At 36.8% G+C, this 22,608-nt stretch overlaps 1 protein-coding gene across 3 annotated transcripts in view; it reads right to left on the bottom strand.

Moving 5' to 3' along the window:
• Nucleotides 1-1,242: 1,242 nt before the first annotated feature.
• Cpsf100 (cleavage and polyadenylation specificity factor subunit 2) overlaps nucleotides 1,243-22,608 on the bottom strand; it is a 57,944-nt gene continuing 36,578 nt past the window's right edge. For all 3 annotated transcript variants that reach the window (XM_083118828.1, XM_083118825.1, XM_083118826.1), the window contains exons 12-16: nucleotides 18,581-18,858; nucleotides 15,357-15,516; nucleotides 11,587-11,642; nucleotides 5,447-5,584; nucleotides 1,243-1,515 (exon numbers count right to left, since the gene is read on the bottom strand). In XM_083118828.1, the coding sequence (XP_082974954.1) occupies nucleotides 1,423-1,515; nucleotides 5,447-5,584; nucleotides 11,587-11,642; nucleotides 15,357-15,516; nucleotides 18,581-18,858 (725 nt within the window). In that variant the 3' untranslated portion in view covers nucleotides 1,243-1,422. The remainder of the gene's footprint in view (nucleotides 1,516-5,446; nucleotides 5,585-11,586; nucleotides 11,643-15,356; nucleotides 15,517-18,580; nucleotides 18,859-22,608) is intronic.

Raw genomic sequence — 22,608 nt, 5'->3', positions numbered from 1 at the left:
ATCTGTGGCACGTTAACAAAATATTTTTGTTTGTTCATCTGTGTAACTGATACTCAATATCACAAATAATATATTATTATCTGTAATATTGATAGAATTTAAATAAATCTCAAACATGATTCAGCTTATTGTAACTATCATAACTGTTCATCATTTTATGTATTAAATTTGTTAATTTTTTTTTTCATTTTCAAGAATAGATATAGTACGCTTCTTTCCTGGAACATTATTAAAAACTACTCACCCAGACACAAATGACATGCATATTTATTCAAGCATGCCAGGCATCCTAAGTTTTTGCAACTGGTGAAGATTCTATACCATCTAAGACAAATTATTCATACTTGCAAGGACATGTAAGGTAAAGCTCCCCCATGCACATCTCAATATGCTATGGGGAACATGGAGATGAGGCCATTTGTGGTGATGTGATCAGCCCCATATATTATAGGCTGGGTGAACACCAGCTGCTCCACACAGGTACACTGCTGGAGGAATTCCCACCCCAAATCAATCACTTTTGGAATCTAACCTGGGTCTTGTGCATAGCAGTCACACCCTACCAATTGGCCTTCTCTGTAATGATGTGTGGTCTTTTTTTTTCAATTTTTTTAAATAATGTACACAATTATAATTTTATTTGACAAAATACTGTCCTGAAGTTTTTAAAACTTTATCATTCTAACATTTTTACTTCTGGAATGCAAATTATGAAGAACACAATATATTTGTTATTGTTATATTTTAAGAAGACATGTTGTTTGTTTGCTATCGGTTTTTGATGCCTTAATGCAGTTTGATTGCCACCATTCCGTATGTGCCATATGCTGGTATGTCAATCAGAGAGGTCTAAGTAAGTCTATAAATTCCTAGCTTTAACTACTTGTGTTAGGATTGGTAATTTTTGCTTCAAATTACCGAGTTAAAATTGGAATCTGTTAACATTATTTTCAAAATTCATTTACATTTAATTCTGAAAGCTTTTTGTATGAGCTGTGAAATTGAGTTTTGTGTACAGTATCTACTTGCCACTCAAAGCAACTTCAAATTTAATGACCTGATTGCCCAGTCCATAATGTTTACTGAATTATCAAGTCGAACCTGCAACCTACCGTAAATTTATTCTATTTTAATTATACCCTTAAACCATAATTAATACATGAAAATACAGTATACTTACCAACAATTACCAAATACATGATTTAAATAAATTCAACAGAACAAACTACATTAAAAAAAAAAACAAATTTATTTTCATGATGAGATGATTTGATGAATATCACATTTTCTGGGAGTGTTCATGTGTAAATGCATTTCCACATAGTAAACCGCATAGTATTTGCATATTTGCAAACATACCCAGTATGCTGATGATCGTTCACATGCTTTGGAAAGTTGGTAATCACCTATCCACACATATTATTACACTATGGCATACTGTTCATATAACAGGTCTCTCACTTTATAATAATCTTCAGACAAACAGCCCTCCAACGTTACACGGCCAGCTTCATGCTGCAAGTAAATGAAATATGTGAAGGTACAAGTAAAATGTATGGCCAAATTGTATATATAGTAGGGATGGAACCGATTAATCGGTACTCTATTGGTATCTGCCGATATAGGCATATCAGTTTATAGGTAAAATTACCGATTATTTTACCGATCCGATATATATCTGATAATTTAGTGCAAAATTCTGCCATTTTGTTGTAATTTTTATGGATGATCTCCATGCCCTACTTTCTAAAAAAGTAAATGTCTAAATATGCAATTTTTTTTGCACTGCAGTCACCTTGAAACACACATTTATTAAGGAGGTCAATGAACCTTTCAGGTTCTTCAAGGACCATCTCTAATTTTATATCGAATCGGTAGAATATCGGTTAACTTTATACTGGTACTTTATCGGTATCGGCCAAAATTTCATATCAGCCCATCCCTAATATATAGTATCACAGATGAACTAATACGAAATTTTAGAGATACCTATAAAGTATGCATATATTTTATTCACTATTAAATATTATAAACACCACATTCCTTATTTTTACAAGGGACTTATTCAGACTTACTGTTTACATCAGTCCCAATGGAGCTGAAAGAATAAACAGTTTTAGCAATTACACATCGCTTTCTATTGTTCATTTGCATTTACATAAGCGCCGCTATCACTTTTCATTAAATAAATAATTAGCCATCTTGGTAAAGTTTTGAATTATTTTCTTTGTCAGCACAATAATGGTCAGGGATGCACTAGGTAACCTATCTACACAATTCTCACAAAAACATAGAGGCGTTCATGCCTTTTTTTCTGGCATTCTTTCAGTTGCTTACATGTCTCGGAAATGACCGACACGCCTTTGGCAGCACTCAGTACCACGTGCGTAAACATTTCCTACCTTAAATCATAGCAAGCCAGCTATGAATTTGGCGGAAATAAGAATAATACAACAACAGTACACTGTTCGGAATGCACATTATTTGCATCCAGAAACCTTTGCCGTACCTATACGAAATGTCAGTTGTCAAAATAACAATATTGGAAAGTGACAACATTCGGTTCCTTATATTTGAGTCAGTAAGCCTATTTTTTTTTTTTACCTATATCTTGTAAAAGGTGGGGGAAACATATTGAGATTTGAACATTTAAAAAATATTTTGCAAGTTTCTTCGAGTTGTGTTTTATACATTTCATTGCTTTTTTTTCGAGTCAGTAAGATTTTTAACTGAGAACTTTGGAACAAATGGTTCCTTTCTACACCCATAAAAGTTGTAATTTCAATCCGTTTTGAAAAATACATTGAAGATTTTGTGAAAGGCAAGTTCATTTTTCAGTTCATTTATGGCCAAGACACTTTCATTTTTTTTAGTTTATTTCCTTTAATAGCTAATAAAAATGTCCGAAATGGGCATGTTTGCATTCATATATATTTTCGCCCGATGTCCAATAAGTGCTAGCGTAATTCAACATCAATTTGTGTCAATAATTCACATAAATAACATTGGTTTTGATAGGGTGGTACCGAGTGCCACATGTGGGACATTTGTGCTACTATGAGGATGAGGATGACGGAGGGTTAATCTCAGGATGTTTCCTTGTCAGGGAAACACGGGGAGTTGAAATAAAGATACACAATCTTGGTAGTGAATCCAACAGGGCTGAAATATCAGGCAGGTCTTCAGAAGTGGACTTCCAACATTTACCAACAAACGTCTGTTATGAATAAATAATATAGAGCATCTAAAGTTACACAACCCTTTGACTTCTTACATCATGAAAACTGAGAGAGACATTCACACCAAGTATTCTGCATTAGGAATTTTTTTTTTGATTGTCAGTTTATCCTATACAGGAAATTCTACAAATGAATTGCTCAAGTAAACTAGGATAATAAATTATAACAATTTTCTGACTGGCATGGTATCGGAAAATATCGACTGTAATTTAATCACTAATACTGGCTGCTACTATTCAGAAGTCAAAAGTGTCTTGCAGAGTCTGCACAAAATGTCACATGACACTTTCCACAATCCTGGAAATTATACACAATTTTCATTATTTTGACAACATCCTTGGAGGGAGAAATGGATTTTGTGACTAAATGATCATCTCATGTGAAATTATGAATATTTTATAGCAAATCTCTGGCAGATTTATATGATATAGTTGCAATGGAAAATTTATGTATTAAAATTTACAAATATTCCAAACTACTTTGTGCCAAATTCAATTGTTAAAATTTTTGAGTATTAGTATTGGTAAGAGTATTGCATTAGTTCAAAGAGTATTAGCTCGGTCTCAGTGTGTAACTTTAGAAATATTATTTAGCTTGTTTCCAGTTTTCTAGGTCATATTTTGTTAATTTTAAATCAGTATCTGAAATTTCTTGAAATTAAGTTTTTATTCAAAATTCAAGTAGATTAAAAAATTTTGTATACAAGTCAAATCCACACACGCTGGAAGAACTTAAACATAACAACCACAAGAAATTACAAACATTAATCAACGGGAACTGCAGCGAGTTATGGGTAAGTTCATCAAGATGTGTCAAAAATGTGTGGACAACGAAGGCGGACAGTTTCAGCACCTTCTATCATAAATTGGTAAGTAAATAAATCACTCTGAAAACAAGTTACGAAAACTTGCATGCTTGATTCATGAAGAGTCTACAGTGCCAACATTTCAATAGCGTGTACGCCGGCCCCCATGGCAGAGTGAATAGCACATTACGCTATGACGCCAGGGTTCCCAGATTTGAATCCTGGCCTGGGCATGGATGTTTGTGCGTGTCCATTCAATAATTTCATCACTCATTCCCATCTTCGCAAATTAGACAAAAGTGATTCAAAAAGTGAAGTAAAATAAAGTAAATCAATCAATCAATTTCAATAGTGCAAACAGCGACATGGCACTCTGTGTTTGTAACTACTATTTTTACCTTTTAACCCTTCCCTGTGAAATTTTCTGACAAATGGTTTCCCATTCTGTGCAATTTTTTTCTGAGTTTGCGTAGTAATATTTTTAAGTAGCTACTGCTTCAGCACAATTCATCCGAGTATCATGGTTCATACGTCTCTCTCTTCAGAATAGAATTCGGGAAATTTCGCTCCGAAAAATCCCTTTTGGTAACTTTGGGGCCCTCTGGACCGGCCCTGGAAATAGGTACCCAATTACAATCTTCCTTGAAAAATACTATGGTCTATACTTAATGTGTCTGCCAAGTTTCATTGCAATATCTTCAATAGGTATGAGGGATGAGGGAATAAATATTTTGCAATCCTGTTTGACAATACTATTAGAAACTCAAACTCAAAAACCAAAAATAAATCACCAACAGTTCAAATAATGCAACACCAAAAAAAATGTACATAAAGCAACTGACTAAACGCGGCACACAAACGAACTCACGTTTGCACTTTGTCAGTATAACACAAAAACAGTTTACTTTCCTCTGAACTACTTCTTCTTTCTCGGCACTGAAAATCGTGACTAAATAAAAGGTCATTGTTTCTTCAATGGCAAAACATATGTTTCACCAAAAAAAAACATTCAACACACATTACTTCAGTCAGAGATGTTTGCAGGCGTAATATTACACCCAACACAGAATCAGCTATAGTGACCAAGGGCATAATATTATGCCGAACACAGAGAAGGGGTTAAGTTACAATATTTAAGTACAGTGTTATGGGGGAAGAAAAATCAAGGCTGCTGTGAAGGTTAATATTGGCACCATGAATATGAAACTCTTCTGCCCAAAATTATATGTATGAGAAAGTCAATTTCTGATACTTATATCTCATGTAATGTGGCAATGTACTGCTGAAAGCAGCAAGCAAGAAAAATGCATGCTGCTCAAATGTTACTTCGTTGAACTGCATTCTTTTTGCCACAGTATGACTAGACAAACTAAGTCAGGTGACCTGTAACAATGAAACTTACCCTACGAACAGCTACTGTTCCATTACCGCACCACAGGACTCCTCCAGAAAATTCAGAACTCAATCCATTTTTAGTCAATATTTGTTTGAAATCTGATAATTTAAGTTCATTTATAAATGATGTTTGATGACCAGGAACCTTAAAAAAAAAAAAAATAAAAAAAAAATCATATTAATAATTGAATGAACTTCTATCATGATACAATTCTATAATTATTCAAGAACAGACATCTTAACATCCTTGAAAACAGATATACTGTTTCACAATTTCATTGTGATTTCTGTGGAATAGAACAGGACAAAATATAAATATATGCTAAGGGAGATTTCACACCAAAGTGATGGGCAACATTTTAGAGTTTTAGTTTTTTTGTTGCTTTTTTTCACTTATTAACTCATGCTATCCTGAGTATCATCAACTGAATATAGTCTTGTTCTGTTGATAAGTTCATTCCCAAGATACACATGTCACATGGCCAGGGTTCGAAAAATCCCGGTCGCCATGGCGACTGAAATTTTCAGCCTGGCGACTGTGATCTTTTACTGTATTATGTACAAAATTTTGAAGATTCTTTATTCTTTATTTCTGTGGGCGAGGTTCAGCCTGAGGCTGTTCTGCCACCTAACCCGTGTCATGGAGTATGGTCAATATTTAAGCACATGTTGCGTGCATCTGTTGACAAAATTTCGACCTGCTAGTGTTGCCATTTACAGAGGATATGTACCAAAAATGGCACTTTTTCACCACTCAACCCATAAAATCGCCAGTCAAAAATTTATCAAATGCTGCACATGATCAATATTGATCGCAAATGACAGATTGACATGCCATCTGACATCTAATTATAACCCTTTGATAATTTCTTACATATTTTTCTCACTCAAAAATGCATTTCTGGAAAAATTTTAATACTGCCTTTCGCCAGTTATTAATTTATCTAATTTTCTGTGTGGCGTAAACTGATAATTTTTTATCACTGAAAAATATCTCAATGGATGAGGCTTTATAATGCAGAAAACCCGGTGTAAATATATCTTACGCGTTTCAAGATATACAGGGTTAGTCAAAATTATGTTAACATTAAATGGAACAAACCAATCCATTAGTGTTAACATAATTTTGACTAACCCTGTATATTTTCAAAGTTTGGGTTGCACGACTTTTGAAACACCGTAGTATGCACAATTGCTAGTAGGTGGTTTCCTGGTGCCTGATATTCAGAGCTGGCACCTAGCTCAGAAGAACATTTTTCGAGCACTGGCACTTATCATTCTGGTGTGACATCTCCCTGAGAGTTAACATCTTTATCCTTAATCTACAAATGATGTTGGGTTTCTGATTTTCTTTTTTCATATTGTTGTTAACACATGTATTTAACAGAAATGATTGTTGATCTGGTGACTGAGACCAACAGGTACTACCACCAACATATCACAAAGCACCCAATGAGAAAGCCCGAACGTGATGTGACCATTGACGAAATAAAGACTTTCGTTGGTTTGACAATACGTGATGGGACATGACCGCAGAACACGTAGTTACACACAGTTTTACGGACAAAAGATGACATGTGACCACTTCATCCACTTGCTCAGATTCCAACACTTTGAGGACAATACGAAGAACCCCTCCCCCAATGATTCCAATTATGATAGGCTGTAGAAGATGACAAGTTCAATGAGCTTAGCTCTAAATGCTACTATCCTACAGAGCATTTAGCAGTTGATGAAGCTATGGTCTTGTACAAAGGGAAAGTCATTTTCAAACAGTATATTCCAAAGAAACACAAGAGGTTTGGGATCAAGATCTACAAACTCTGTGATTCTTTGGGATATACATACAACATGACCGTATATCTGGGCAAGTACAAAGACAGAGAAGAGTGACTGCCACGGCATCTGTGTCTCACGGTTCAGTTGTAGCGTTGACGGAGAAGGTGAAGGGAGTTGGTCATAAATTATTTATGGACAACTACTTCTCTTCTCCAGAGCTATTTGATGATCTCGCAACAAGAAGTATATATTGCTGGGGGACCATCAATCCCCGACGAAAAGGCCTCCCACCCCACTTTTCAAAGACTGACTTGAAGCTGAAGAAAGGAGACTTACGTGTTCGGGTGAAGAATGACTTGACTTTGATATGTTGGAAAAACAAGAGAGAGGTGTACGTGTTGACAAACATACATCAGTCACCAGCTGAGGGAAATTTCTGCCATGGCAACATACTCAAGCTGGCTATTGTATGCGAATACAATAGCCACATGGCTTACGTTGACAAGGCCGACCACATGACCGCATTCCTACAGTGTCCAACGAAAGACCATGAAGTGGACTGTCAAGCTCTTCTTCCAGCTTCTCGATCAATGTATCCTGAACGCCTTCCTGCTCTTCAAGTCATTTCATCAGAACATGAGGCACTTTGGGTTCCGTGAGAAGTTGGCTCTAAGTCTTTTGGGGACCAGGGGCGGGCCAGGCACTCGAACCCCAGCTCCCCAAGTTGCAAGCACAACCTGGTCCGTCAGGTCACAGTCCATCAGCCAACAGGCAGTACGAGGTTTGTGGCTTTCGTCACTTCCCCACCATGGTACGAGAACAGTGGAGATGCGTACAGTGCGAGCCACGAAACCCACAACGAAGTAGATGTTGCTGTATTACCTGTAAGGCGCTCCTGTGACTGGAGCCATGTTTTATGGAGTACCACCAGTAAGGAGGCATCATGGCTCCAGACCAAGCCTGGGAGTTGGAGCAGCAAAGGTAAGTACAAAAAAAACTTCTTATTTGTACTCATCTTCCTATTTTTTTTATTTTTACAAACTGACATGACTGCGATAATTTCCATGTGCATGTTGACCTTTTTTCGGGGGGAAAGAGCAGGGGGGAACCCCATTTTTTTAAAAAAAATTGTGGGGATTCTACCCTCCCCTCCATATATACCCTGACTGTGCGTAAATTTTATATCTTCTGAATCCGATTCATTCCGCATACAACGGTATGTCATTCATCTCTCTAGGGCAATTAGCCTCTGAGCTATAGTAATTTCAATGTAACCCTGCATTTCGCTGAAATCCGAAGCTTGAGACAGTGGCGCACAGGCCTTTCGTTTCGGGGGTACAACTCACGTTTCATTGGTCATATGATAATAATGCAAATATTTTTCTGTTTCTTACATGCCAGCGATAATTTCTATGTGCATGTTGACCTTTTCATGTCCTTCTTTTCGGGGGGCCGGCGGAGGGAAACCCCAATTTTTTTTTTAAAAAAGAAAGATTTTTGGGGGGGATTCCCCCTCCCCCTTCATATATACACCGAATGTGCATACATTTTATGTCCTCTGAATCTGTGATTCATTCTGCGTACAATGGTATATCATTCATATCTCTAGGGCAATTAGCCTCTGAGCTACAGTCATTTCAAGGTAACGCTGCATTTTGAAGCTTGAATCAGTGGTGTGCTGACCATTCCATTTGGGGGTACAACTCGCGTTACATTGGTCATACGATAATAATGCAAATATTTTTGTGTTTCTTACATGCGAGCGATAATTTCCATGTGCATGTCAACACTGTCATGTACTTTTTCCTTGGGGGGAGGGGGGAAATCCCCATTTTCCCCTCAAAATTTTGGTATTTTGGGGGTTCTCCCCTCCCCCTGCCACATATATCCAAATTTGCATATATTTTATATAGTCTGAATCTCTGGTTCATTCCGCGTACAACGGTATATCATTCATCTCTCTAGGGCAATTAGCCTCCGATCTACACTCATTTAATTGAAATTCTGCATTTTGATCAAAATCTGCTCAGGCACCAAGGGAAAATGACCTTGGGCTCCAAAAGGTTAATACTGTTATCTTTTTTCTGCAAACTGTTGAAAGTTAAATTGTGAGCAAGGGTATGGAGTTTCGGATTTCTTGTCCATGTCATGATAATAAGATATGAATATTAATTTCAGTTCCACTTTTATATTATATCAATATGCCAATTATTAGGGCCAGTGTTGCCACCGAGGGCACAATTTCCCTTTCCAAGGAGTAAAATTCCACTTTTTTGACGACCAATATTCTCCTTCACCTAAAGAAATCATACAATACTAATAAGTAATAATAATAACTCATGGTGTAACAGGCCGTGAGGGTCACTGCCTACCTATCAACTGCCAGTCTCACTCCCACCTCTCCAACCAGTTACTGGGTGACGTATGGTCAACATGACAAACTTCCAGTCGTCATCGTAAGTTTCCTATGACCTGGTTATGCTACTCATTCGTAGATCCTCAAGTTCCTCAGGATGGGCGGAGACTGGTCCCATACACAGGCCGAAATCTCAAGAGAAAAATTGTTACGCTTCCCCCAGGAAACTTGAACCTGCGCACATTCCATAGCCGGAGCCCAAAGCTTGCAAGATGCAAGACTGCACAGCCATGATGCAGGTCAATAATAATAACTAGTAGTAGTAGTAGTATTTTTATTGGTCCATGTTTGTATGTATGAAAAATGTTAAACAAATTAATCAGATAAATGTCAGCCGCATTGCAATTGGGGCATTCCATGTGAAAGTACCCCTGAACCTCAATTTTTAAAATCAATGTAATGCTGTAACTTTATTCTATCTTGTGAGTGAACAATCTAACTGTCATTTGGATACAAATTGATGTATTATACATAATTAAGTTAGAAGGTAGAATGATTTTTTTTCTTCATATTGTTGTTTATTTTAACTTTTTGATTTACTTTCGTCATTTGACAATTCACAGAAATTAAAATAAATGTCTTTTTAAGTGAAGAGGCAATGTTTCGTCTGTTCCACCCGTGACACAAAACTGTTAGCTACTTATAGCTACAAATCTGGGAAGTATTTTAAGGGTAGTTATGTTTAATCAACAGTGTTAAGTTTCATATTTCATTGCACACAAACTATAAGAAAAATGTTGCGTAACTATCAGAAGAATAGTTACTTCAATATGAAAAATATAGTCAGCATGTATCACCCGTAACAATGGAATGACCCAAAGTTTTTGTTCCCTCATCCATTCATCCTCTTTGTTGCTATTAACAGAAGAAAAGTGACGTATAAGAAAAAAAAGCAGAAATATAACTAGATATATGCTTGTACTCAAAGTCTTGGAAAAAAGAAGTAACAAAAAATGATGGATATTAAACTGGTACTTAACATGATCTGTACTAATATGGAGTCTGATGTCTTCATATTTCCATGAAATTTTAGTATTTTTTATTGAATTTCCCTTTAAAGTTTAGAGAAACTTCGCATAATGTGGCAACACTGATGAGGACTACAGAGGTGGAATCTAGTCATAGGGTTAAAACTGATCAATTTAATTGCAGTCTATTGATAAATTAGCATTTCAAAAGTAAAACTGGGATTTTATTTTAAAAGAAAATATTACTTGGCATCCAACATATAAATAGTCAATCATGACATTATTTTTGTGAACACAACACTAATGTTTTTATGAAGACATTATTTTCATAATTGTACTGTACCTTTTCATTTTGTACCACAAAAAATCAAGCAAATGCACTGCAAATAAGTGACTTGGAAACAGCATGACAAATAGCACAGTAGGACACAGAAGAAACATGGCCCTCAAATAAATATATTTAAATCATTCACAACTTACGGAAGAATGCTCAAGAAATGCTATCACAACTTGACTACTTGTGACTACAATAAATAGTTACTGGGGTTAGGAAAATGATAGAAAACATTTTCTTGCATGTGCACATTGCTTGCATTGTAGAATTATTTCTCTTGTAGTTTACGGTTGATACAAGCATAAAAACACAGTTTTTTGTTGTGACGTTTCAGAACACATGCTCCCTTCATCAGACATTCATTTTTAGTTTGATGAAGGGAGCTAGTGTTCTCCTGAAATGTCACAATAACAAATTGTGTTTTTATGCTTGTATCAACTGTAAACTACAAGAAGAAATAATGATAGAAAAAATGTTTTATCTTGAACTGAAAAAAACAAATTGTTATCCTACTGGGAAGCTGCCATCCCACAATATACAAGAGAAAAATCACAAATTGCTGTCATGAACACAAAAATTTCTGATTTTAGTAACCATTTTTTAATTTTACTGACCATTTTCCAGATATCTTGTACAAATTTTATACTTACTAGATTTAAAGGTAATGGTTCCAGAGTGGGTATTTCTTCTGTTTTCAAAAGTTCATCTGCAAGAAAAACAATGGAATATGTATTTGTACACAACTCTATTTTATTTTTAGTTCTGCCATAAAATACAGTGGAACCTCCATTTTATGTTCTTCAGGGGACTAAGCTGAAAAAACTTAAAATGGGGGAAAATGTAAAATCGAGGAATATTTTATAGCATTTTTCTATGTTGGGACCATCAAGATTGAATGTATAATGTAGGAAAATGGAAAATCTGGGAACATAAAATCGGGGTTCCACTGTATGCATTCTTTATACAACATGGAAGATGGAAAGAACAGGAAGTGAAGAGACGAAAGGATTGGGGAAACCTCGGATGAGAAATATGTTGTTGACAGGAAATGAAGAGGTTTGATCTCACTGCTGATCCATTTGGTGGATGGAAACAATGAGGGTGATAATGAATTACATATTTTTTAACCATATACCTGATGAGAAGGTTGATGCATAAAGAGGACATGTTGAACAAAATACAACGGAGGCTGCAAAAATGGTAAATGTCCAACACTGTCAAAATGATATCCAAGGAGCTAATAGAGTTACAGAACTGCTGATAATTCAGATACAAAGTGCTTTCACAAGGAATAAAGATGCAAATTACCGTATTTACGTGTGTATAATGCACACTTTTTTCCAAAATTTTTGCCCTTAAAACTGTGGTGCGTATTATGCACGGAATAATTCGGACAGCCAAAATGAAATCACGCATTTTTTTTCACTATGTCACTGCGTATAACATGTATATATCTACAGATTGCCTTTCTTTAGCAATAATAATTTTAAAAAAATGACTTTTTAATGCGAAATGGCCGTTTTCCATGAGTTGTCGCTTAGTAATGGAAAGTTTTGCGACATCGAGAAAAGCAGCACCCGTTCTGGCGGCATTCAAGCACGCGCCTCCCGTCACACGGTAGACGTATCAAGCGGTATTTTTCGCGAACTTCCACAAAAATTGTTTTCGTCTTAGACATGGTCATGAACAGAGATCGGGCGAAAAATACGTTTTTTGCACTCATTCCCTTCAGAAGCACTCTACCGCTCGCAAGTGGGTCTGATCTAAAAATAAACACCAGACCATGCTTCAGTTATATCCAATAGCACTTGACCTCTGCCCTCCCCTCCCCCAAGCATACTAATGTTACCCGCAGCTGACGGCTGCTACCCAACATGCCGGGCTTGTTTTGCCATTGTGATTTCGTTTGCTCTTGGATACATGAGAAGAGATCGTATATGCTTGGATGTTATTTTAAATCGACTTTGTAGCATACAACTTCCGGTAATCACTTTCATTCAAAACGTATTCTTTGTTCCCTGTAACACTTCATAAAGAAGTGAAACTGTTATAGATAATCAAAGCCACATAGGCCAACTAAAGATCGTCAACACTCTTAATGCATTTTCATCCAGGTTTCCGCAAAAGTTCACTTCGATCTTACTTGCATCATAACTCCCGTTTACCACTTTCTACATTTTCATGACTTCCCCCTCTTTTCTTCTCAGCAAACGTTTAGGGGGGGGGGGGGCAATGCCGATTGTCTTCTTGCTCGTGTGTGCACACAGGCTGATTACAGGCAAGGGTGGAAGTGGATCGTTCTTTCTTTCCTTTGACTTCTAAAATGGTCAACCAGTTCTGGATGCATTCTTGAAAACGAACAAAAACCATAGGACAAGTACAAAAAAAATGCCCCCCTACCCAGCTTCCTCCGCCACTAGTCTGCACGGCAATGTAATAATTGCAGAATTCAGGTCCTATTTTGTACTGAAATATTGCCCGTATTATTGTCTGTTGCAAGGTAAAACGTAAAGAAAGGGTTTATTCTTTCTTCTTCACACAGCTGATAAAAGTTCAGCCTTCGACAGTTGTGTTATCTTTGAAATACGGAGGATTTTCCATGACCACCTGTTGCTCGAACTTCCAGCTGGTCGCCTTGTTTTTATGCTGCAACTGGCACCAGTGTTTTGTCTAGCGTCTGCGAAGTTGTCGCTTGTGGATAACAGCAATGACTCATCCAGCACGAAGGCAAGTCATTGTTTTGTATCTCGCAAAGCTGTTTTGATTTGACGATAACGAAATTCGATCTTCAGAAAGAAAAAGAAGAGTTAAAACAACTTCATGTTCTGCACCTTTATCTTCAGAACCTCAATGTGTAAGCTGCGAACGATTTTTTAAAAAATGCTCAATGTATAAGCTGACACCGATTATCGTCGATTAACGTGAGAGTAAATAAAGATCTCCCATTTTGATATCTGAAAATGCGCAGGTTTCATAAAGCTTGTTTTGAGTTCATTTTATGCTTTTGGGCTAATCGGGACTAAATATACAGTTTCACTTTAGTGAAATCTAATTCCAAACCAAAATGATTATCGAGTGCGACACTGTTCAATGTGTCTTAGAATACACATTGGGTGCAAATAGATCGCAAGTTGCCCGTTTCCTTTTTCAGGCTGGCTTACAATGCAAGTCGAGGAAGAGGAAGGACTGCTCCCTGGAATGGGGGAGGGGGTGAATTAGAAGTTGGTCGAAGGAAGGAAAACGTGACATTTTTACGACGTATTTTACACAGCCGAACCAAAACGAAATTTACAGCCAACTTTGTTTTGTGCCCAGAAAGGTGAGATCTTCCGAGAGATCTTATCTTACCAGTTCATCTTGTAACAGACAATGCTCTAGTAGACCCGTATTAAATCTAACATTCATTCTGCCCGATTATCTCCTAATAATCGTTTTTGGTGCAAATTCCAATAACAACCCGTTCGAAATAACTACCTTTTTCCTGGGAACTATGAAAGGTCGTTGTATCGAGAGTCTGAAATGTCATCACTTCCATCCATCTTGTTCGATATTCCCGTTACCTTAAAACATTTTTTAATCATCATTTCAAGGGAGATGGAGTTCCATGCCTCACGAACCCATTCACAAACAATCGGCAGCAACGCACGTTTCACCCTCCCACTTGATGCGAGTTCATGCTGCCTTGATGTCATCCATCTATTGTAAGCATCACGCACTGCGACCTTGAATGGCTGGTTGATAACTTTGATCCCTCCTCTCCTATGAAAAGCCCAACATCTGGAAGTTCAAGGTCGCGTGGTGAATGTATCAGTTACGAAAGCAAGGAAAAGATCGTTTTTATGATCTACTGATTAATTTTAAATGAAATACGTAAATGTTAGTCCGACGCTAAGAAAGCCATTTCTGGAACCTGAATTGTACTGCGCATTATATACGAGATATATTTTTTTGTTGCTTTTCCCCATCAAAAACGAGGGTGTGTATTATACATGCGTAAATACGGTAGCTTATCAATATTCCTTTCACCCTCTGAGTATTTAATTTTGATAACTAGAATATTACTAATCACAAAATATTCCTTATTTTCAATGCACAACTGATATTGGGATAAGTCTGGACTATGGATAATCCTGCCGTTTATGTACCAAAAAGACACCTAAGGTGCATAACACTGAGTTTGTATTTCTCCATGTAGACTGTTACAGAATTAATAAGCTCTGTATATATGAGTGACATTAATAAATATTTCACCAAACTTGCTGTTTCCTGAAACATGAACGAATACCATGTTGTATTTCAAATGCACTTCCTGAGTGAATAACTGCCTACCTACACTGCCCTCTGATGAGGTTTCATTTACCATGAGGAGAGATGAATGTATAATCGAAATGCATGCAGTAAATTATAAATATTTAAAAACCTTTATCTTTCTTCCCTTCTGATTCATCCACTTCCATTGCAATAGGCAGTATGTCTCTCTCCTGAGTTGGCATTGCGATCTGAGCATCCAACCATGCTAACTCTGCTTCCTTCCCCTTTCTCAGCTCCAGTGAAGATACTAAAGCATCTGTCAAGCGAACCTGAAACATAAATAAATTCAAATGTTGGCAGAGTCAAGTAACTGAAAATTGACACAGTTTCAATGCACATACATTACATGGCAAACAAGCCCCAATATATAGGGTGTTCCACTTGAATGTACCTAATTTCAGTTCATGGCATAAAATTAGTGGATCAAGATTTAAAGAAAAATAGCTTCTACTGGAAAGGAAAATTCACCAAGTCTCTCTGAAACAAATCACATCTTTACATATGTCACAGGGACAACATGAACTTGGAACTTGTCCAATGCCTTAGTAACGTCTTCCACTTCCTCCAATACACAACAGCTGCCATCATGCTGGTTTAACACCTTTCCATGGAATTATTCTTGATAGTGTACACTGATTGTCATTAATAGTTCAACTTTATTACACTAAAACAAGCATAACTTTATTATGTAGTAACATTTCAAGTTTATTCACATTTGGGGAATAAAAGATGCAGTAGCATAATAAATACACTTAACATTTCATGTTTATTCACATTTGAGGAATAAAAGATGCAGAAGTACAATAAATACACTTAAACAAATTATTAACTTTTTCTACGAGACTTACTTCTAATGGTTCTATCCATTTTGGTGGCCCTTGTCAACATCCAACAAGTTCCCATTCGGTGCCCCTGGTACCAGGGCAAACAAAATTAATAAAACCATTAGAAGTAGGTCTCATGGAAAAAGTTAGTAAATCCCATGTTTACTTACGAAGCTTTCATCCAGCTAAATTATCTTACAATGATGTGTTTTCTGTACTGGTTAACAATGCTAAAGTTGTTTTAATAACAGTTAAAATGACAAACTTAAATTAAAAAGAGTTAATATATTGCAAATTTATATTAAAAAAATATTTATTGTATTTGTATTTCTTCTCTTTGCCTTTCCCCCCTTTATTCATCTCTGTCTTTCTTTCATAACTGACTCCTTGTCATCTCAATTTCTGCAATATTATTATTAATTCTTCTCACACTGCACCGTCTTAGGGAGAATTCACACCGAAGCGACATGCTTCAAGAGACATGTGTCACTTGCAAGCGAACACTCTGTAATCAATCGAACCTTTCGAACCAAAGAGATATGGCAACAAGATGCACGTTCTCGTGTCGCTTGCATGTCGCTCGGATTGGGCCATTTTCTCAATACCGTGCATCGTGTTGCCTCAGTTTCTTGTTCGCATATGCGTAGTGAATGCATCACCCAAATGAGCTATTTTAAGAAAGCCCAACCAGAGGCCTTACAACATGTTTGAACCTCTAATTTGTTGATATAATAAAGTATCGATATGTACAATGTTTTAAGATTTAACCTTTAGCCGCTTGACGGTTGAAATTTTGACCGCCACATGTGAGCCCCTTAACGCCGGATGGTCGATATTTCGACCAGCAGTGTGTGGCAGCAATTAGCATGCATTTTCTCAAAAATTACAAACAATATTTCAGTTCTGTCTTTTTTGATTTTTAGTATACATACGAAGGTATGACATACTCTAAATACAAAACAATACATCCATTGTTACTACTATTAACAGGCAAAGTTTGAAAAAGTCCTTTGTTTCTCTTTGTTACCGCCATATTACTATGGGATAGATTTCAAAAGTGTCTATAACTTGTAAACTATTGCATCTCTTTGAAGAAAAAAAATTCTACAAGCAAGAATGAGTAAAAAGCAACATTTTAAGCTATGTCCGACAATTAAGAATTATGGGGGGATGCAGGGGCAAAGGCCCGATTGACGAAATTTGCCCCAACCACATGTTAGGACACGGCAGCAATTAACAAACAATTTCTTGAAAACTGTACACTGTATTCCAGTTGTATTTTTTGTTCACCTTTGTTTCCCATTTGTTACTAAGGGAAAAATTGAAGATAAAAGGCTATAACTGCTGAACTATTGTATCTTTTTGAACAATTAAAATTCTAAATGTAAGAATGAGTAAAAAGCAACATTTTAAGTAACATCCGAAAATTAAGGATCCATGGGGGAAGCGGGTGCAAAGCCCCAAAATTCAAAATTTTTCGTAATTATGCAAAATTTTCGAACCCCGTAAATTTCACATTTTTTCAACATTGCAGCACGTGCATGACATATGCTTACAGAGGGGTCTTTTGTCAAGCTTTTCTACAAATTTGGTCCATTCAGTGTTAATGGGGCTGATTCTAGTAGCGAAATTCCAGACATTGTCCCGAAGCTGAAAACACTGCTGCTTTATATAAGGTTATTATTTTTTTACTCAAGAAGTATCAGTCTGATTTCAAAGAAACTTTACACGGTTGTAGGAATGTACCACCGCTACATACTACATTTTTTCATTGGGGGTACAGGGGTGTGCCATGCTGTATTCCAACTTTTTAAAGAAAAATCAACTTTCTTCTTCTTCTTTGTTTAACACTAATTTTTGGGACACACAATGTATAAATATTGCCTCCGCCAAATGCCCTATTTTTTAGAAAGAAAACAAAAGCAATCTCATCTGTCTATGACAATTAGTTCTTTAGTTGCGATTTTTCGGGTGACTAGTAAACTGATTAATGCAATTATATCTGTACCATCATGCGAATTGGCAAAGAAACAAGTGTCACTTGCCACGTGCACCTTGTCTCTTCGGTGTGAAAAATCTCGTGTCGCATGTCACGTGTCTCTCCAGTGTGAATTCTCCCTTATATTTTCCCTTTTTATGGTTCCATCTATTGGTTTATTCCTAGTAAAAAGTTAACTGTTGCTAAAAAATATTTGTTTAAAGTAATTGCAACAACTGGGACAATACTAGTCTGTGTGGAAAATGCATTATGTAAAATCATTTGCATAATATGTAATTCATAATGGAATACATTCTGCATAATTAGCCTCAGCAAAAGTGTTCCATGGTATGCTTGCGGACCCTGTCTGATGTCCAGACTCCAGAAAGTAATTAGGGATTAATTTTTTGCGAATACTTTCCAGTACTGATACACTGTCAGCTCTAGTTCAAGTATGTGGCTTTTATCTTCCTTGACATGACAAAACAAATCATGCATGTAAAAATACACTTTTACGAAAATGCACTTTACCTGATAGATGTGAGTTTCTGTTGTTGCGTCGACCACTTCTCCAGTAATTGGAGTAAACACACGCCCGCCAGCTAGCTGCTTGCAGTATGCCGTCATTGCTTTGGTGCTCTCCGGCAAACCACGAACTAAGATAAGACGTCTCGGCCTCAGTTGTGACAAAATCTTTTGGAGAGACTCTCCATCGGAACGTCCCTCAAAATCTATGAACTGTACTTGGGCTGCAACACGAACTGTCTTCATGCTTGAGATGCACTTAGTTGGGACCTCAGTAATGTCAGCTATAAGTGAAAGCAATGGTTTTATTAAGTAACGTATGATTTCAGCACATACTTCAGTGACTGCCAAAAGTCAATTACTTTTGAAAACTCACCTTTTTGATTTGATAAAAATTAACAGAGGAGAGAAAATGAATAAGACAGGAGAAATTGGACCAGAATAGGTAGAGTTAATAAAGAAACAAGCAGAAGACAAATTTGTTGTTTTCAGTTGAATAATGTGCCACTTTATCTGAACATGAGTGTACCTTGTGGTTTTATCAGTGCTGATGTTGGAGATGCCATGTATTAAGCATAGTTACCTGAATATACAAAGCTCTAGTAGGTGAAACATATAACCATTCTTATTTATGTAAACAGGTAAGTGGTCAGAAACTTTTTGCTGCTACTGGTGATAGATGCTGCATTGTGAGCCTGTAGACCAGAGATCGCCAAACTCCTACAGCCATTAACCTACTTCCACTATTTGAAAATACATGGCAAGCTACCAAGGATGGATTGAATTTTTGATGATAATTTAATTGTTCATAAATTTTTTAGTGTGTAATGCTATTATTAATTTAATAGACAGAAGGATATGTGTATCTAGATAATTTATGTTGTGTTAAACTAGTGTTTGCATACCTTTATTTATATAAATATTACATTCTCACATTACTAGTTTCTCAGATATCAACATGTAAATAAATTGATTGTTCTTGATTTTTGCTTCAGACAGACAGATTAAGTTAACTTATGTTTTGTTGAGCTACTATTTGGTAGGTCTACCAGTTGAGACTAATATCAATATTTATAGCTCTAGGAGTTGTTGAGATACCGCTAGCTGCTGAGGACAGACAGACATGACTGACTCATAAGGATACTTTGTTTTCAGATTTGCTTACTATAGTGTAAAAGAATTCATTGTTTTTGTTAACTGTAGTACGTGAGACAGATTCTCATTGTTAAGTGTAGTACTTGAGACAGATTCTCGTACATTGGAGGATTATATTGTTATAATTTCCTCTTGAAATATTGTCTGCACTAGAACAAGCTGCAGGTGCAAAGTAAATTACCAAACCATTGGCGACCCACTGAACCAAACCTTGCAAGCTATTGGTAGCTCACCATCGACGGTTTGGCGATCACTGCTGCAGACCATATGTATTTGATGGAGTATTATGTGTTGCAGTCAAAAGAGATCACCTCAATCAATTACATTCGGAGAACGTTTATTACAAAATGTAAAGCTGCAAGGCATTATCTACGATGCATTTTTTCAAATATTCTGAGAAAACAGAATACAAAACACAATGTCACGAAGGAATCTTTTGGGTCTTTGTCATTGGTTTCAAGTTTCTCTACAAATAATGATAACCACACTTATTCAATTATCAGCACATATTCCTGGGTTTACATTCCCATGCTGAAGCAAACAATCCCACCAACGTAGTTCCACAACCTCGCACCAGATGTAACATCAGATAATTGGAATCACAAATAGTGGAGGTCCTTACATCACTGGCAGCCACAGTGGTCTAGTCAGTGGGCATCTGACTGCCATGCAGGAGACCCGGTTTCGATTCCTCGGATCGTGATCTAAGATCGGAACTCTCATACAGTTTCCCACCGACTGCGAGGTACGTGTGGTAATCAGATTGTTGCATGCTCAGAATCCAGCATATAGTCACCAGCAATTGTGTGAGATGTACAGGCCGGACATAGTGAGCGATAGTATGGTCAGACGATGGTGCAGACAGACAATTTATGGAAGGCCAATCCAATGTGCACGACCCCATACAGATGAGAATATGTGGGCTCTTTTGCATCACATCATGAGAGATCTTGGATCACAGTCCCGGCTTTGCACGTACAGACTTTCATCTTTTTGTTCACCTGAAGAGGTCTCTGGCAGGACAAGATTTTGACAGTTACACTATAGTACAAATAGTTCCAGTCTTTGCTGTGAGACACACATGCCATGGCATACAAAATTTAGTGCCTTGCTACAATAACTGCCAGAACAACGGTAGTGATTATGCCGAAAATTAGGTTAGGAGTCACTCTTACTAATGCAATAAATTACTACTGATACTCTTCTTCATTTATGCCTAATCTGTAGGGACTTTGATTTTTCGTTATCTTTGGTGTTATTCTTTTTAATTTTTTTTTTGCTAGTCAATGTTATTTTTCCCAAAATTCACATTTTCATTTTAGTGCATTTTCTGGAAAATATACCTAAAATTATACGTTCATGCTATTTTTAAACTACTGTTTTCAATTGTAGGTCACATGGCCTAAGCATGTTCGTGAGAGTTTGATACCTTGGAAGTTATTTTCCATAACCCCTTTTTAATTTTAAGGTAAGGGGATTTTCCCCTGTATATACTGAAGGGTGCAAAATGGCGACGCACCCAAAAATTTTAAATCACTCTCACGTGACAGATACTGGTATATTATGGCACCAAAAATTGGCATTATCTTTTTTTGACTTCTTCATTGATAAGTTTCTCAAAATTCGCATTTTTATTTTAGAACATTTTTCTGCCAAATATACCAAAACTTATACTTCCATTTTGCTTTCTAAACTATTATTTTAAATTGTAGGTCACATCGTCTACGTATTTTCGTGATAGTTTAATACGTTGGAATCTATTTTTGAGGAAGCTATTTTCCATTATTTGTAGCTCGATAAATGCCGATGTTACGACTCCCCTGTGGCGGTAGGTGAGCACCCTATCTCTGCTAAAATTGCACCACTTCTCGCGACAAATACTGATGATGCGGCTCCGTGTTACAGTAGATACACATTCGATCTCTTGTCAGAACCCCACCACTTTGTTCTGTGATGCAAATTCTTTTGATAGAAGTTGAAAAAATCATGGGAAATATGTGATTTAATTCCGCTGTCCGAATTATTCCATGTATAACATGCATTATACTTTTCTCTTGGATAAAAAGTTGGGAAACTTGCACATTCCCGTGCACAAATATGGCATATTTTATTTTTAGGCCTAAAAAAGAATGTTGGATTTCGTGGCATTTTTTGTTGTTACAGCACATTTTTCTAAATTCATGAGAAGGTACTAACTGGAACTTACTTTCTGAATGCCCCTCGTATAAATCAGTAGATGAAAAGTAAAAATTTAGCAGGGCTGGCAGAGAAATGATTTGAGTAATTATATAAAAATATTTATTATTTGTATTTTATTTCATAACATTGGACATTAAATTCATGCAGTGACAGATTAATAACCATCTCTCACCAGTTTAAACAGACAGGACAGAGGGGATCGTGAATTTCAATGGGAGTGTTGAGGTTGGGAGTAGAGCACCAATCCACTCCATCTGCTGGTAGTTCTGTCCCTTTACTACTCACATGCAGACAAGAACAAATGATAAATTAATGAATTTTTCATGAAATATTTAGAGGCTTATCAATTTTTTCTCCCCCCCCCCCTCCTCCTGCCATCACTGGCTTCTGGCACCATGGTTGTGTTGTGCATAAAAGGGGCCTAAAAGTTGAGGCCGAGACTTAGCAACAAGATGTCCTGTTTCCATGCAGCTCATAACAACATATTTCAAAGCAAACGGTTGACACATTCGTTCCATCGCATAAAAAAAAATTAAAAAATTCAATCAAGACAAAATTCCCTGACTTTTCCTGGTTTTCCAGGTCTGTCACGACCCTGACAATGAGCCGTGGAGCTTCCAGCAGGACTCAGCACCGGCCCACAAGGCAAAGACCATACAGGAGTGGCTTCAGAGGAATGT

This window comes from Lepisma saccharinum, chromosome 3 (genome assembly GCF_977018435.1).
Source record: "Lepisma saccharinum chromosome 3, izLepSacc3.1, whole genome shotgun sequence".
In the NCBI taxonomy this organism is placed as follows: domain Eukaryota; kingdom Metazoa; phylum Arthropoda; class Insecta; order Zygentoma; family Lepismatidae; genus Lepisma; species Lepisma saccharinum.
The sequence above is the reverse complement of the archived record's forward strand: the minus strand, read 5'-3'. Positions and strand labels throughout refer to the sequence as shown.